Source organism: Hippocampus guttulatus, chromosome 10, assembly GCF_054856545.1.
Source record: "Hippocampus guttulatus isolate MCC_2025c chromosome 10, RoL_Hgut_1.0, whole genome shotgun sequence".
Classification (NCBI taxonomy): Eukaryota; Metazoa; Chordata; class Actinopteri; order Syngnathiformes; family Syngnathidae; genus Hippocampus; species Hippocampus guttulatus.
In genome coordinates, this window is record NC_141270.1 from 15,765,727 (window position 1) to 15,784,436 (window position 18,710).

The following is an 18,710-nucleotide window of genomic DNA, read 5'->3' on the forward strand; positions in this document are numbered from 1 at the left end:
ATTGCTCCCAATCCCCTCTATATTGACCGCCACGATAGCATGATGCTTCAAACACATTTCATCATGGATATCGTGTTCGTCTGGTGTTACTTTCGGCATTTATTGACAAAAACTTCGCCTTTGATCAAATGAAATCAAAACATACTCCCACAAGAGCCCATTTATATTTTTCATCACATGAAAAATATGACTGCGGTACTCTTTACCAAATGAAACCTATATATCCTTTCCTGTTGTTTGGGGCCTTATGGCAGCCTTCCTGACCGCTACTTTTTTCCCCATATCTTTATTGAGCCAAGGCACATATTTTACATTAGAAAATAATATGAACATACATAAAATGAACATACATTTTTGGGGACCAATTATGTGAAATTGGATAATTTCACTGATGATCTTTCACATGACGCTTGCGCTGCTGCACACTTGGAGGGAATCTAAACTCTTTATCAATTCTGAAGGGACAGAAATTTCTTTAGAATGTTTCTATTGTGCTGTGTTTGTTGCATGTAATTTGAGATGCCCAGAACACAGTTTGCACAGCTTTAGGAATGTTTGAATGATGCATGTACAGTACATGCCTGGACCGAAGGTTTGTACAATTACACACAAACACACACTCAGACACACCAGAACACAAAACATTGAATGGAAGCCTGTGACATGTAGAAATCTCCATCACAGAACAGAGTGTGGCAAGAACTGCGAGGACAAAATAAACCGCTGTTACATGCAAATGTAGGTGACTCAAAAATTTTAAAAAACCCACAGGGCAAATATACTCTCGCCAGTTACATGGTGAAAAAATACATTTATTGGAATCTGTGTCAATGTAGAAAAAATTGAAAACTGGCTTTGGGTTTTGTCACAGTACCACTGGTCAGTTTTCAAGCAGCTGCTAGGTGACCCGAAAGTAAGCAGTCATGCTCATTTGGGACAGCACATCTGCTACGGCTGACAATAGAGAAGGTATTCTACAGTGGCACTATGACACCAAACACACTGAAACAAGACACTTAGCAAATACAATTGTACAGCCATGAACAGAGACCACCGTTCTCTTCGAAGAGTGTGTTTTGCTCAAGTCGTTTTTCAATGTCGTTCTTTAATATGTTTTTATTTATGTATGTGTGTACATACAGTATATGCACACCCATTACTGTCTGCACGCCATAAGGGGCTGTGCCCGCCCTCCAAGATGCTCTTTGTATGTGTGATACTGTTACAAATTAATCTCCCTGACAACTTAAAAGGCAGTGACAGGCTGCCATCATCTAAGTGACTACAAGAATATAGGCCGATATTTTAGCACTCTAATTCAGCCTATGATGAATAATTTTGTCCAAGACCGTGGAATAAACTCTATGGGGAGGGAGATTCATGCATCGTCTATGAATACAACTGCAGTTTCACTGGAGAAAAAAAAATGGCACTGAGCATCAAGTGAATGCTTCTTTCCTCTCATTTCTACAGAAGTATATATATATTTTTAATCGCATCTATTCCAGTCTGAGCAACCATTTCCAGAATTATCACACTAGAACAGCAAGCAATGTGATTCAGATGGGCTAACATTAGCAATGGTTAGTGCATTTAGGAAAAGTCCAACAACACGTGGAGAATCTGCATACTTATGTTAATGGGAACAAAAATGACAATGCATTAAAAGGCATTATAAAACCAAAGACATTGCTAAACTCAGATACTGAGTATTAAAATCGAGAGGTCAATATTTCCCCATTAATTTATTCATAGAGTTATTGTGTTTATAAATATTTGAAATCTGATGGAAAATAATAAAGTAGGAACCATTTTTATTCACACAGACAAGAGTGCACATAATGAAGAAAGACGATGCGCATGCCGAGGTGGTTTTACGAGAACAGGGTTTGCGGTCTCAATGCAGATTATATGCACGTTTATTTCTTTATTTATTTTTTTAATTTTCTGATGAAATGTGTGACTGGTGTTTTCCAGCCACCAAAATAAAACACCATTCAAACATGAACACAAACATGCGGTTTCAGTTGGTCCATGGCCTCTCTCGCCTTCTCTTCAAGCGTTCTAATCCTTCACGACAAATACTAAACCATAAACATCTGAAGTTCCAAACTGGATTTTTTTTGACCAATCTGTAACAATTGAGTGGATGGAATTGAGGATTTGACGAAAGTGATATGGGATTAACTGCAGCAGTCTTTTTGGGTCAAAGGCGAATAAAACACTAATGGGTGGACAATGTGAGGGAAACAATTGATGGTTGCATAAAAGCAGATTCATGCTTGATTTGGGGTTTCAGAATGATGACAATGAGAAAAAAATGAATAAAAGCTCGTGTGTTGTGATAAGACTTAAACCACAACGTTGGATGTTATATTCATATTACTTTCAAGTAGGCTCTGTCTTGAGCACAGAGTTGGGCAGCATCATATTTGTAGAAGTAAGCAGAGTGCTGAACTCGCTTCTATCCGCCATGGACGATCTACAGCAGGGGTGCCCAATACGTGGATCGTGATGGACTGGTCCCAAGTCGATAGTGACTTTCCTTGTCACAAACTCCCAAACTCTTGTGTCTACTTTATTTTTCAGTTTTGTTCATCTTAGGGGCCATTATGGCTGTTGCTCATCATGGCAAGTGTATGTAAGTGCGTGCGTATCCACGTGTACATGGTAACGGGTCGATCGTGGGAGGTTGGTTGATCGAAAAGAAGATGTTCGGTCCAAAAAGGTTGGGCGCCCCTGATCTACAGCATCCACTGTACAGCATTGTCTCCAGGCAGCCTTAGTGACAGGCGGCTGCCACTACCCTGCTCCATTGACTGCCTGAGGAAATCTTCCGATCCCCGATGTCATGCAGCTTTTAAATTTCACACTGGGAGAGAAACAGAAACTCTCATATCACGTTACCTCAAAATCTTGTGCACTGATTATCATATACCTTTTTCCGGACCTTCAGACTGCACTGGAATTTTGACTTAGATTTATTTCTGTGTGGAAAAAAGAAAAAGACGCGTAGGTTTTATGTTTGACATTTGTGATACCCACATACTGTTTCGTATTTAAAATGCAACATATATATATTTTTATATCTTAAATATAATCCTTATTCTGCTATGTCTTGTGTTGTTGTGTTTTCATTGTGGAGACGAATGGAACAGCATACAGTGGTGCCTTGAAATATGAGTGACCAGACTTACCGGTGTTTCAAGATACGGGCCGTCGTTCACTCATTATTTGCTTTGACTTGTGAGCAAAAACTTGAGCTATAAGCATTGTACGGTGGCAGTGAACTCAACTGACTTCACTACAAGCAGCTCTTTGGTGAATAACAATTTTTCAGGAAACATGCTTCAAGCTGTATAATACCGCTCTCCCAGTTGAAGTTTACTGTCCAAGTGAACATAAAAAAAGAATTAAAATAAAACGAACAACCACGTCACTTTGCCTTAAAGCTGACTAGACAACGCCATGGATGCTAACAAACAGCATCTACAGTATGTTGCAGTGTTCTATCCCTAATGGCGACAGATATTTGAAAACAAATGGTGGCACATCCGACAATATTCAGTCATATTCTTTATCCTCAGGGAAGAACGACTAATAATGATTGATATGCTGAAGAGCTGAGTCTGTTCGCATGTTGTGAAACTGTGATTTGAGATATGAGTCTGAAATTACAAGCGAGGTCACAGGGCAAATTGAAATCTCAGGCTGAGGTGTCCAAGTGAATCGGTTGATCGACAACTAATCCATGATCAAATTAATCAACAACTATTTTAATAATTAAGTATTCATTTAAAATAAAATTGTCCAAATCCTCAGATTTCAGTTTTTCAACAGTAATTATTCTCAGATTTCTCAAGTCCTTCATAAAAGCAGACTGACTGACTTCTGTGTTTAATCAAAACAAAACATTTGCAAACATCTGCTTTTCTTTTGGAAGACAATGACCGAATCAGTAACTGAACCACTCAACACTAAACAATACCAAATATACAACAATAACTTTGCTGCTGTGAATCGGGAATTTCTCCATTGCGAGACTAATAAAGGTTTTCTTATCTTATCTTACAACTGATAATAAATTAAATGGGGTAAAACGGTCTCGCAATACACTTTAAGACAAAATAAAATTGGATTTTGATTCAGTGACAGAATAATCAATTCTAAAAACATTCGATCGTGACAATCACAATTCCAAGGCACCACTGTATTTCTTTTAATGATGAATAAAATATCTACCGATTAATCTTAATTCAGACAAACTCTGTACTGAAGTAACAGTGATATTGTTGAACACTCTGGAAGAAAATAAAAAGTAAGTGTGACATCACCTTTCAGAAGACATACTGAATACCACGCTGAAAAAGCATGTTTGAGTTCACTTTTTTTCATGTCTTGGATGAATAGTACTTAAATGCCAAGCAACGTGATCTTTGTATGTGATTTAGAAAACATCTTGTACATATTCACAGCTGTTTGACCGAATGGCAAAAAAAACCATGAAAAGTGAAAATTGCTGGTTTAATCGTCTAAAACATGGATGCTATGAGTTTTTTAAAGTTTGGTTTCGGTTCATTTTATCAGTTGATGGTTTCAGGCTCAAAGGGTAAAAAAAAAAATCTCGGAGCTTGTTGCCTTTGAGCACTAACACTAATATCCATACATTCAGCAATTAAATTTCTTTTATGTGTACAGATATCTGGAGTGATGCGAAAGAGTGGTGACATCCCGTGTTCACGTGTATCTTCTGACATGTTCATATATTGTTCTTGATGGAATAAATTGTTTTGTGAATGGGTGTTCTTCGGGGAGAACTTTATATGGCAGATTTCTGTCCAGTAAAGGAGCACACATACAAATATGACGACATTATCCCACAATGATTGAGATGTTTACAAGTTTTTAATGTTCTGGGGGACAAGTATTTTTGTTTTTTTGTGGTTGTTTTTGGTGGCATGAAATGGCGCTGCCGCCTCGATCCATCCCGGACTACACAGTAGTTTCATTTTTCCAGGGTCCAGTGCGTATATTTCCCGTACTGTCTGAGCTATAAAGGAGTCCCTCGTGCAAGCCGCCTTTTAGAATCCCATTTTGATTGGGTGGATTCTGGGGATAAGATTGTCTGCGTGGGCCGTGCATTTCCAAATGGTGATGCGTGATTGGCTCCTCCTCTGCCACTTTGCTGCACCCGCATAGGAACACTCCTGCATCAGCTGCCTCTGACGGGCACAGGGAAGGGAAAATGTCCGCCTTGGTGCAGCACACGTGCCGATGGCAGGGATTATGACACGCGAGGGTCTCATGCGCGCCCGCTGCTGCCGTGTGGCACGTATGATGCCCCTCGTGGAGGACCTCGTGGACCTGATGTGGACAAGTGTGGATGTGACGCTCATGGGTGCTGTGAGGGCTGTCAGTGTGTGAGCTGTGCACGCTGCCGCCATCGACATTGGAGGGGATATGATAGGCGTATTCTCTCTCACTCCCCGGAACACAAACACTGGTTGCAGACCTGCGGCTAAAATGGCGGCCTTTAGTCCTGCTGCTGCTTTTCAAACAGGGGTGCAACTGGATGCCTGGCCGATAGCCCTCTGGATTAGCATGAAGCAGCACGTGTGTAGCAGTAGGTTCCTCCTCCATGAGTTGCTGGCTATGCAAGGCAGCGCAACATGGAGTCACAGGTGTTAGACAGGTTACATGATTTTGTGATGATGGAAGGGCAGCATGTTTACAGTGACTGACACTGGCACGACTACAGGTAATAACAGCCTTACATGGCGACTCATGGTGGCAGTGACTGTGACCATGGCCGTGCGAAGGGGTATCTCCATTTACGTTGACTTTTGGTGGCGCTTGGCCCGCCCCATGAGCACCGGAGGAGCTGTTGGCTCGCCTTCCAGGACAACAAGAACACCAGCAATGCCAAACATCATCCCGTTTGGCACAGTGATGAATGAGGATGAAGAGGCCAAGCGTGACAGAGAAGGCACCGTACAGGCAACTGAAGATCATGTCCAGGAAATGACCCTGTGATACGGCCAGTGCGCCAAAAGTCCACGTGGCCAGGAACAGGAAAAGCGTGAAGGCCGCTGTGCGTAATTGGGCCTTGAAGGAGTGCTCATTTGCCAGCAGGGCGGGATTAATTGGGACACCCGGGCAACCGGCAGGGCAGTGGCTACCGGAAGGCTGGCCCGTCGGGGCGCCAGGCTCGGCTGCCTGCTGGCAATGAGTCGGCACGTCGACGGAGGCCAACCTTTGTTGCTCTTCTGTTAGCTGCTTAAGCTCATACTTTTTTTCAGGGTGGCGCCGCAGTTGGATGAAGGTACAGAGGAAGTAGATGCATGTCACCAGGACGATGAGGGCCACTGGGCCGAAGAAAGCTCCCAGACTTGGCTCCCAGGCCATCCAGCAGCTGCAGCAAACGAGAAAATAATCAGATAATAATGCGAGCTAATAGCAAAAATATTATAGCTTGTGGTCTGAATACGATTTCCTTCATCTTAAATACAGGAGACATTTCCATTACATTAACATGCATTCCATTACATTAACATGTAACATAACAATTAATGACATTTACAAAAATAATCATGGATCATAAAGTCCTTGGCAAAGAAATTATCTGCCCGCCCTGATCAATACAATCATAGCAAGAAGCAATATGTGTGCACTTAGTTGAGAATTTGAATTAAAACGATGTATAGATTATTTTCACTTATAAACTATTCCTAGCCACAGTTTTCTTTCAACACGTTAAGTTCAACGTGTGAACTTACTATGGTGCTTGCTCCCCGCTTCCATAGTTGTCAAGACTGACAGCTGCGGTGACCCCACAGATGATGAGGGGCACTCCACCACTCACTAAATAAAATCTGTAAGAGATGAGGAAAAAAAAAGTCCTTGGTTTGTCAAAACAATTTTATGATTTCAATTAAAACATTTCACACTTCCTCTGGAAGTTTCATTCCTTCCATTACTTACCCTCAATTAAGTGCATTTGCATTAGATTTACAACTGAGAAAAATCGGCAAAATTAACAACAGAAAATGTGTACCTGCAAATTGTGTAAGTCTTGCAAGAAACATGCATGCGCATTTTTACAAAGTTCCATTTCAGCCTTTGATTTACTCCTGTTTCACTTTACTCCACAACAAATGAGGCTGTCAATGTTGTTTAAACTTTTTAGTTTAACATTAAATCGTTAATTTAGCTAAATTGCCTCATGGGACAGTCGGCCTTGCACATCAGATGTGGCAAAATCATCAATATTGTCTTAGATTGTGCTTTTTTTTTCATTTTATTTTTTTGAATGACTCAATAGCTCTTCTTACAAATTTTATAATGAAGCAGGCAAGGTTGTACATTTCACCAAGATCCAAGAAAAATTTGAGGCCTAAAAAGCCTGGAACACACCTAATTAAACCGAACCAGTTTCAGAGGATGTTCATTCTGTAAAAGTAGATTACAGACTTAAAACATAACTAAGTCAGTTCTAATTGCTACTTACTGGCTTTAAGAAACACTAATTTAAAAAATATATATTTAAAGTCATATTCAGGAACAGTGACATTTTTAGACCCAGCAGAATGAAAAAAAAAACCCTATGGAATCACTCAACTGTGAGGAAAAAACTTCTGGAATCCCTCTGTAAATTTCCATTCCGAAAATTGACATCTGCATCAGTTTAGATCTGCACGTTACTCGGCAGTTAAACAGGAACGATCACACCTTGGAGAGCTGTTGCACCAAATGGACGGACATGAATCAAGGCTCCATCACAGAGATGTCAATTGAAAACTTTTGACGGTAAATCAGGCAATGTTGTGTCTACAATCTAGAGCAAATACAAACAACATGGGAAGAGTGTGAAAGGCAACAGCCTACTGGTTAACCAAGGATGACATCAAAGCGTCGAGGAAGAAAAAAATCAAGCAATATGACTTGAAAACAGCAAATCCGCAGCAAAACAAATGAACACATGGGAGGAAACTGAAGTCAACGTGTTTGTAAGAAACTGCCTAAAGGAAATGGGATTTACATCGAGAAAAGGTAAATGAAAGCCATCACTAACACATAAACAGAAAAAAACAAAACAACAACAAAAAAACTAGGTTACAATGAGCTAAGGAAAAGCAATTGTGGACTGTGGATGCCTGAATGAAAAATGATGAATCTGCATTGTGCAAGGTGATGATGCTGGAATTTTTGTCAAGTGCCTTTCTAATGAGATTTATGAAGAGGACTACCTGAAGAAAACAACAAATTTGCATAGTGACTGACATGAGGCTGCATGTCAGGTAAAAGTGCTGAGAGACGGCTGTCATTACATTGTCAATAAATGCACGTATATTTTTTTAGACATTTCTTTATCCTATCATTTGAAAGGACATTTGGGGATGATTAAATCTTTTTTCAAGATGATAATGCGTCTAATCAAAAACTGATAAAATCGCTTGAAGAAAGACACATCAGGTCAATGCCATGGCGTGCCAATAGTCCGGAGCTCAATCCAACTGAAAATCTTTGGTGGAAGTTGAAGAAAATGGTCCCTGACAAGCCTCAAACCTACAAAGCTGTTCTGGCAAAATAATTCAGAGAAAGTTGGGGCCAGATTGAGGCAGAGTACTGTTTACAACTCATGAAGTCCATGCCTCTGAAACTATGAGCTGTTGTAAAAGCTAAAATGCGGTGCAACCAAATACTAGTGGTGTGCTGAAGTTTGTTGTTGGTTTTTTTCCCATGATTCCATCACAGGGGCCATAAATAGACAGAGCGGCCAACGTATATTCAAATTTGTTTTTGTATCTAAATTTAGCTGGTGCGGCTTTTTATCTGGTGCATTTTGTAGTCTGTAATACCTGAATTTTACTGTGTAATTTCTAAAGAAAAATGGCTCTGTGGTGCCCCAACAAATATTTAACTAAACATCTCCAGTTGATTCTTTCACTGAGATCAATGAAAAATTGGAGGCCATGCCCTAATTCTCTTTGAAATTTTGCATCATTTTTGTCCTTTTACACAGGTCATCCATCCATCCATTTTCTAATCCGCTTACCCTCACAAGGGTCGCGGCCGTGCTGGAGCATCTCCCGCCTGTCTTCGGGCAGTAGGCAAGGGACACCCTGAACCGGTTGCCAGCCAATCGCAGGGCACACAGAGACAAACTACCATCCGCGCTCACACTCACACCGAGGAACAATTTGGAGTGTTCAATCAGCCTGCCATGCATGTTTTTGGAATGTGGGAGGAAACCGGAGTACAGATTGACAAGATGGTAATGGCGAACCAACCAGATATCGTGATCATAGACAAAGGGCAGAGGAAAGTCGTTGTAGTGGATGTAGTGAACACGAGAAACTGGAGAAATACCGATTGCTCAGAGAGGAGCTGGAGAGAGCCTGGAAGGTAAAGGTGACAGTCGTGCCTGTGGTGGTCGGAGCACTCAGGGCAGTGACCCCCAAACTGGATGAGTGGTTGCAACAGATCCCGGGAACAACATAGGGCATCCCAGTCCCGAAAGGTGCAGTGCTGGGAACAGCAAGGATACTGCGCAGAACCCTCAAGCTTCCTGGCCTCTGGTAGAGGACCGAGCTCAATGGGGGACGGACACCACCCGAGGGGTGAGATGAGGAATATTACATAAAATTTCCCACACCCAATACCCCATTTTGTCCATGGCCCTTTGTAGCTGCTTGCAGTGCTATTTTAATTTTTTTTATATTTTTATTTACTCATTGGTGTCACTCAGAGGGACACTCAATTCACACACTGATGTATACTTTGTGTTGCACACTGTGCAGAGAACCGGAGCAAGACACATGCAGGCATGCAAGGAAACATTCACAGTGACAGAGGTGCGCAAAGAGCGCTGGATTACTTTGACATTAGCCAGCAAGCAGACTAAAATCGCCAACAACTAGGGCCTTTTTTTTCACTTTTGTCCACAGTGGGACTCCATCCCATCTATCATAACTCCGAAACCCAAGTACTTCCAGATTGAGCTATGTTTCATAAAAACAAGCATCACATTATGTCGAAGCAAACCAACATGGAATTACACAAGCATTTCATCAAGATAAGAAAAACAACACTTAATTTCGATTCACTTTGGTAGTTGCTTCATTCACCATTTCCCTTTAGCATTAAACCCGCCTGTGAAATCAATGTTACACTTCCTCAGGGTGAAATTGAGGCCATGAATGCAAAGATGGTATCACATTTAGCTCTGTTACCTCCAGGCAAACTTCTCCACGCATGATGATAGTCCGGCATTAAGCAAGTGTTTAATCATCTGTCATCTGTTGCCTGATAAGGAAAGCTTTTAATTGTAAAATCTGAGTGCCATTGATGCTTACTTACATCACAGCAACTAAACAGCGAGGGCTAAAAATTGTGTGCGACAACAACGCTAATCCCCAGCAGCTATATCTCCACCGTGTCCTTGTGCTTTCCCTTTGCCCTGCCATCCACTTGCCTCCATCACACTATTCTATTTCCTCTTCCATCCTGTTCAATTTGGACCTCTGTCACTGGTCTCACCTTTATAGCACTCCATCTTCCTCCTTTCTCCTCCCTCTGTCTCTGCCTTTCACAATATGTCTCTCGTCACACAAGAGACATCCTGAAAATTCAATTACCGGTACAATCAAGGTGCTTGTCCGGGTCCTTGGGACTTGGGTTGGTGGGGCATGTGGTTGGTGATGGTCCTGGTTGGCAGCATTACCAGCAATGACATTGCATCTTAGTGGAACAACTTAGTTCCCGGAGGAGCTCCCACCCACCACTGACAGAAAGCCATTGACGCGCCTGTCAGCAAGACGTGTAAATGAGAATAAGCGTTTAAATGTTCAGGCACCTGACCTCTTGACGCTCAAAACAACACATGGCTTACATATGTTAATGTTTTAAAATTTGCAAAAAGAGAGCACACCCAAATCTGTGAATGTGAAAAAACACACCCCGCACACAAGAAAAAGGGCAGTTATATATGAGAGCGACAGTAATAATCCAATGCCGGTAAAGCATATCCTGAAGCAATAGTATTGATAACCATACAATATTATTGATAACCAGACAAACAATCACAATGATACCAATCATAGTCACCAAATGCAAATGACCTGAAAATGCGGTGGGGTATTCAACAATATGAGGTGGAGCAGATTTCTGGCAAAATTGGCAACAATTATTTTCTTGATATACCATTATATGCTGTCGAGATTGGAGGGAAAGAGGGGTAGATCAGCCCAAATAGGTTTGATAATGTGCATGGGCGAGATGGTGATAGCAGAATGGATGGGGCGGGGGCCGCAGGAGGAGAAATTGATTTGTCTGCAGCCGCTAAGTCTTATTGCATGAGCCTGTCTGACAGGGACCATTACAGTCAATCACCACGGATCAACATGGACGCAGTGCTGCATGACCCAACCGCTTGGCCCTGGACAAATTATCTCATTCGCAAAGCAGTGCATGACGGTAGCGAGTGCAAGTTCCGTATGTATATGCCTAACCATGAAGGGATTGGCGGATTTGCTTTGAAAGAGGAGGGCTGTTTAGAGGTACTGAAAGTACTCCTGTGTTTTGGTGGCCCTTCAGAAACATATCACAACTTTAGTCATATCAGCTAGAAAGAAGAATATTTCTTACAAATGTTCACTGAAGTTTATTGTCGCAGTCATCACACCATACTACTTTACTTTACTGTCCAATGCAAAGAATCCTTTAAAGTACAGTCAAACCTCGGTTTTCGACCATAATCCGTTCCAGAAGGCTGTTTGAAAACCGATTTGTTGAAAAACCGAAACCATGTTTCCCAATATAATCAATTTTTAAAAATGTAATCCGTTCCAAGTCAAGAAAACAACTTTTTCAAAAGCATTTTTTAAGCTAGCAGGCAATATGTAAAATACTGCACAAACTACAAACATTTTGTATGTTTTATTTTTACCAATTTTAACAAAAACACTGACATTGTAACATAAAAAATTACGAAACATCTCTCTCTCTCTCATCCTGACAATTCTAGACTGCATTCTTTTACACCTTGAATTTATAAACCCTAAAGTAATGGCTGAAAGCTATGGATGCTCTCTCTGAAATCCTACACTACGCACGGTATGAGGTAACATCCCTCTATCCATTTTCTGAACCGCTTTATCCACACTAGTCCAGTCTCGTTCATATTAAAAGTTTGCTGGGGAAGGCATTCCTCGGCCTTGATGAGATTTTCAAACTCAACTTTAAACTTTTCACCAGCTTCCTTGTCTAAACTGGCTCCCTCCCCATGACGAATCACTTCTTTTGCTCAACTTTTCGAACCATCCTCTGCTTGCTTTAAAATCAAACTCTTCAGGAGCAATGCTAGGATCCTTTTTTATCTTGCTTTGCCACAAATTGTATCTTGGCTATGACTGTCCCCTGCTAGCTGTTTCTCATTCATGAAAATAAGCAAAAGTTTCTCCACTTCCTCTAATATTTGTGGCCTTTGTTTGCTAAACAGATCCTTTAGCCACATCACGGACTTTAAGATGGTCTTTCTTTTTTAGGATGCTACTGATTTCGGCATGCCGAACTCCTTAGCCAACACAGACACACACACACCTGATTCATATTTCACTGTCAAATCTTTCTTAATTCAATAGTTTTGCGCACAATTTTCCTTTTTTCACCAGCTTTACTACTTCCACAGAAATAACAGTCCAATTTGTGTAGATCTCAACAAACACGTCTGTTTTTAAAAAAAATATTTATTGAACATGTCTGCTCACAATGGACGCACTTTAAAAAAAACAAAAAAACATTATTGATCACGTCTGCTCACAATGGAGGCGTCACTTCTTCGTCTACATGAGGAAGAGTCACTTCTCGTGAAAGGAAGCCCAGAGAAGTCAAGTGGCGCATTCAAGTGTGCTCAGTTTGGTCGAGAACCGGAAGTCGAGTGATATATTCATGTTTGCTTAGTTTGGTTGAGAACCGATTTTCGGTCGTAACCCGAGGCATAAAAAACTCGAAATTTTGGGTCGAAAACCGATTTGGTCAAGAACAGAGAGGTTCGAAAACTGAGGTTTGACTGTAGTTAGTATGCAAAGCATGTACGTAGCAATGCAATGTGTCCACACAAATGCCGGTAACCGGAAAACACAGAAGACAACACAGAACATCGGCGATGTGCAAACAGACGGCGAAGACGACGATCAGTTGCGTACACTGATCATAAATTCCAATTTCTGCTGTGTAGAAGTGTGAAAACTATATGTTTAGTTGCAACCATGCCAATCAAAATATGTTGAAATAATGCATACATCACTTCCAATTGTTTGTAAAGACCGGTGCATATAAACATTTTGGTGTGGTTCCCAGATAAGCACCAGAGGTTGTTCCGTGCTATTTTTTTTCCCCCAAACCCCCACCGTCTTGGATGAAGACAGGTTTCCAGCAGATCCGGGCAAAGTAGGGCCCGTGGACCACATCCGAATTGTCCACAGTCTCTGCAGCCTTCATACCAAACGTCAGGTATGCGCTGCTTTTCTTTTGATGTGCATGTATGTCAGCAGCGCAAGTGAACAAGAGTAAAAATCAGATGGCCGGGCACAGTTTGGAGAGCTCTCTCAGTGTTGCCAAATGTATCCATTGTTGTTGTTTTGCATGATGACACAACTTCTTTGTTTTGGTGTGAATTTACAGGTGTATCTTTTGGATCCTTTCCATGTGGGCGCAGCATGAAGCGCATTCAAATTTCTATTGACAACTATAAACAAACAAGTAATGTATTGCAGTGAAGAACATGCAAGATAGATCAAAAATGATCAACTAGTCACCCAGAGACACACGAGGACATAAACGTGCACAGACCAACACCAAGCAGTCAAGGTTGAAGAGGATGGCAGGAAAATCAATGTACCTCAACAGTGGCTGTTTAGGGGGTCTAGGCGGGTCACCGTCTTGGCTCTGTAGAGGCTTCTTTGTCACCTGCTTATAAATGTTCCTCGCTGTCACCCCGAGCCACAGCATGGTCGCTAAAGACGAATAGTGCAGCACAAGCCCGACCTGAAATGGTAAAAGATGGAAAATGGCTACAATTACGATCATGACTTGTCCGAACCTTTGCTTGTGCATTCTGCACGACAACTGTCAGGGACAAAGGTTAATGCCTTTAACACATAAAATTCAAAGAAGAAAAGTGAAGGATGAGCACTTCTCATAAATATCAATGTCACGCCAAGGGTGTCTCTCTGACTGCTTCCTTTCCAGACCTTAACGTTCCATGTCCTTCACTAAAGAGACTATCGAGCACAACAGAGTACAGGGTTGAATGAGTGCAAGGTTGATGATAGCATTTTGGCGCAGTTTTACATTTGGATACTGAGCAGCTCCTTATCAGTTATGCTCGAGGACATCAAGGGCGCAGCCAAAATAACAAATTAGAATACAAATGATTGTCACGTTGCCAACTATCTGTGTGAAAACTGTAATGCATACCTGCACTCTCTTGTTTGAATATTCAGAAATTACATTTGAACGTGAGAATAGATCTAACTTTGTCAAAAGGCTTTGACAGTTCATAACAATAGATTGAAAAGTGGAGAGGGGATAAAGGATGGTGGGAAAATATTAAAAGGCATCCCCCCCCCCCACTATACCCAAGCAATTTGGTCAGATAGTGATTTAGAAAAAATAAAATAAAACAAAAAAGTGTATCGTTCAATGCACATCGAACTCTGATCACTGTATTGAACGATTCAATACAGGTACATACATTGTTTTACACACACACACACACACACACACACACACACACACACACACACACACACACACACACACACATTGTTTACATCTCTGAGTTAAAATCATGACCCTCAACATCCTTCCTTGCACAACTCCATTCAATGACAATTGAATATTATTACAATCAGTCGTCGTCCTCTCAGCTTAGTGGCTTTAAATTGTTGTTCATTGAAAAGAACTCAAGAAGCTCAACCAAAGGGGAAACTACTGCAAATAATGTAACTAAATATCACCAGTAACAACAGACACGCTGTTTAATTTCAAAGTAGTAATTAATGGGAAACCAGAAAATTAGCGTGATTCATCGTACCCTCATGAATGACAGCCAATTATCTATGGCTAGTCGGCCAAACTCTGTGATTTTACTATATTCATTTGCGAAGTTGAAGCCAATCTTAGCAGCAAACCTTGAGCAAATATTAAATATTGAAGGCAATGACTGCTTCCCTGAGCAGCACATAGATCACAAAGTCAACAAAGGATGAGCTGGGAACAGCCAACCAGAAACTAATTAATGTTTTTTTTCCCACCACCAGACTGGAAAATGTAGAATCCCAACTCACACTGTTTAAGGTTTTTAATGGCTTGTTTACTGACCTTTTTGACCGCTTCTCCTATTCTAGAGCTCACTTCTTTCAGCGATTCAATACTTTTCTTATCTTTCAAGGGAATTTATCTTTCAAGGTTCCAGCTGAGGCGGAATTACACAGAAATACAAAACCCCACCATCTTAGTCGTGTAGTAGAAAGGCTATCAAATCGAGTTGTGAAAGTGACTAAGTGTGAAAGTGACAAAGTCTTCTCACCGATACATTTTTGTTTTTTGGTCCACATCATGTGAAATACATTTTTTGGAGCTTTTAGCCATGTTAAAATGTAAATTCATCACCAAGAACCCCACAAGTGATGTTTTCCTCCATTCACCCATCCCGCAGAATTCCTGCTTATTCCTACACTCTCGGGACCAGGCTCACTTTTCTATGTCACAAAGCGAGGCTTACTGGATGATTTGCAATATTTATAATAATGCCCGACCCTGGAATCTATCTTAAATTTGTTGCCAGTCCCTATCTGGTGTACCGTATTTGTTTGGCAATATTTTTGATGACAACTAACAATAAGTGTCTTATTTTTGGAGATGACTCAATTCCCAATCATTTCAGATGATGGAATATCTCGTAGATTTATTCACCAGTCCCATCTGATTTCATGGCAGCATTTTAATGATGAGAACCCCTTAATAACAACTTTAATCAGTCAAATGTAGGTCATATTCATAGAAAAACGAGCAGATTTTTAATGGCTTATTTAACTTTGCTCACACTCACTGCATAACCCCGTTAATATTTAATCTAAAATTGGTTTAAGGCCAGCATGGGATATAACAACAAGAAAACTTGACGGGATATGGTGCTTGAGTGCTTAGTACAATTCTAGGCAGCACATCCAGTCACATAAAAATCCAATCTATCTTTTTTATAACGAGGGATCAAAAATCTGAGGATCTAATCTAATTCAATACTATAACTAATTGTATACTATCAATGCCATGATGCATATCTGAATTGTGCAAAATGAGACTTGGATTGGGTCACATCAGTACAGTATGTATATTTAGATGAAGAGCTGGAGAGACAACCATTCACAGATTCAAACGTTCAGAACCGAGGGCAATCTACAATTTTTAATATTGATTATTGACGAATTATTCATATTGATATTGATTCCTATCGCGGTTGCGGTGGCTCATTAGTATGACATGGGAGATGATCAGGGAGGCAGCAGGAAATGACGGCGTGCAATTTCACTTAATATGCCTGAAAATGATTAATTAGCAATCTGCAATACGTTCATCTATCTTTGCTAGCAACGTAGAGTGATAGGCAGAATGATTAAATGTTTTGTCATTAAATGCTATATGCCTTGTGGCGCCATGCTGCCTCATGCAAGTCAATCTTGATCTTAAGAAAGGGATCTGGTTTGGGAAAGAGGACTGCAGATTGTTGGTGGCGATACTGTTGTGATGTGGTGGTCATTTCGAGTACACCGGACGCTATAAGAGCGTAGCTGTGTTTTCATCTTCATGCGTTGGGCCTCCAACAACTGAAAAAAATCTGGGAAAAAAGAAAGATCTCACCTAAACTTACTCCTAATTTACTCAGTATCAAGTCTGGACCTGGTAGCTGATATGCTTGCGATCCTCTATAAATTCTGCTGTATGAATTGCAATAGGTGGATAGCTTCTGCCATCTACTGTATTTGACAGAAGAGCCTTTACTGGTACTTTTCCCCGTCATGATACGAACAAAGCTATATTTGTAATTCATAATTAATTTTCTGATAAATTTAATGAAACTGGATAATTTCCCACGACACCCCTAATTATGCCCCAACGGCACAATGGTGTTCAACGGCACCCTGGTTGCTATGGGATTCACTGGTCTGGAGCATTTTAATAAATAGTAGCTTTCAGAACAATTGGCTATTTCTATGTTCAAGAGGCGTATGTTATTTTGAAAAAACTGAAAGTAAAAGACCAAACTGCGATAATGTTTTTGAAACACATCTTACAATTTTGTCATTTTCTTACATAATTTCCAGATAAAACACACCCATGGACCAAAAAAACAAAATAAAATGAATTTACTCACAATTTGATATGAATACATTTGGGATGAAGCCTGCTGCCAACATCATAAAGTAAATGTGAACTGGGACCAGGACTGCGATTTTCTAATTGTATAAAAATTGTCCAATCGCAGACTACTTTCAATTCTGACACTTCAATAAAAATCCCACATCACATTCCCGATCATTAATAGTGAGGCATACAAAAACGGATTGCACTTACTGCTTGACATATGATGGGATATTTGATTCGATTGATGCCGCCGGCAAACACAGCAAAGGTCAGAGCCGTATGGAAGCAGAAGTTGAGAAGTATATGCCATCCTTTCCGACTGATGCGGATTGCACTGCCAAAAGAAAGATCAGTAAATAGAAAATAAGCATGTCTCAAAGCAAAAAGACTTCATAGTAAATTCATCTTTGGTATTGCATTTCCTTTGACACAACCTCATTGTGATCATGTTTATACTTATGAAGCCACAATTGTGAGTTGATTCTGTTCAATAAAAACTGATTTGTAAATGTTTATCTCCACTCTACACAGGCTTGGGGTTAGGTACTCAAAACACAAAAACAAAAATTAACTATTCTGTTATAGTTACAGAAAAAAAATCTGATTACAGTTTTCTTTTATAAAAAGGGAGATGATTTTGCGGGATTACATTTTCCACGCGAACAGAGCAACAAGGTTTTTTGTTTGAGCCCTCAGCGCAACACGTGAATTAAGTGTTGTGTTGCTCAATGGTCACTCGGCGCGGTGGTGTGGAGAGCAAACATTGAATGTACAGTCAGGGAGGCAAGGGGACTGGCCAAATGTCCTCCACACATGAAGGAAAGAAAGAAGTGCTGACCGCTGGTGACTGAAGGACCGATTTATCTTCAACAACATTTCCAAATAAAAGTTTGAGCTGTCAGAGTCCTGTTATGATTTAAATCTATTCAAAATATGTTTTGAGATCAATGAATAATCATTTTATTTATCGTGATTTCAATCTCAATCAAAATAACCATTATTACTTTTCCATTATTGTGTAACACTACTGTAAAAAAAAATGCGGCACAATTTCCCTTCAGAAGAAATAATTAAACATGGAATTCAAATAATGGAATGGAATCAAATTGTATTGTCATTGCACGTCACACATCTTTTTGTTTCACCGTTTCCTCCTAAAATCACTCAATTATATCTATCATTAGTCACTTTAATATACTGCAGCCTAAAATAGAGATTGCCATCCATTCATCTTCTATGAGTCTTATCCTGTTTAGGGTCATGGAGAGCTGGTGCCGATATAA

The 18,710-nt window shown here is 40.5% G+C and overlaps 1 protein-coding gene across 1 annotated transcript in view; it reads right to left on the reverse strand.

Annotated features, from left to right (window-relative positions):
* Positions 1 to 791: 791 nt before the first annotated feature.
* The window catches only part of adgra1b (adhesion G protein-coupled receptor A1b), a 152,917-nt gene continuing 134,998 nt past the window's right edge, over positions 792 to 18,710 (reverse strand). The window contains exons 16-19 of the mRNA XM_086121638.1: positions 17,638 to 17,761; positions 13,901 to 14,046; positions 6,777 to 6,872; positions 792 to 6,412 (exon numbers count right to left, since the gene is read on the reverse strand). Of these exons, the coding sequence (XP_085977764.1) occupies positions 4,993 to 6,412; positions 6,777 to 6,872; positions 13,901 to 14,046; positions 17,638 to 17,761 (1,786 nt within the window). The 3' untranslated portion in view covers positions 792 to 4,992. The remainder of the gene's footprint in view (positions 6,413 to 6,776; positions 6,873 to 13,900; positions 14,047 to 17,637; positions 17,762 to 18,710) is intronic.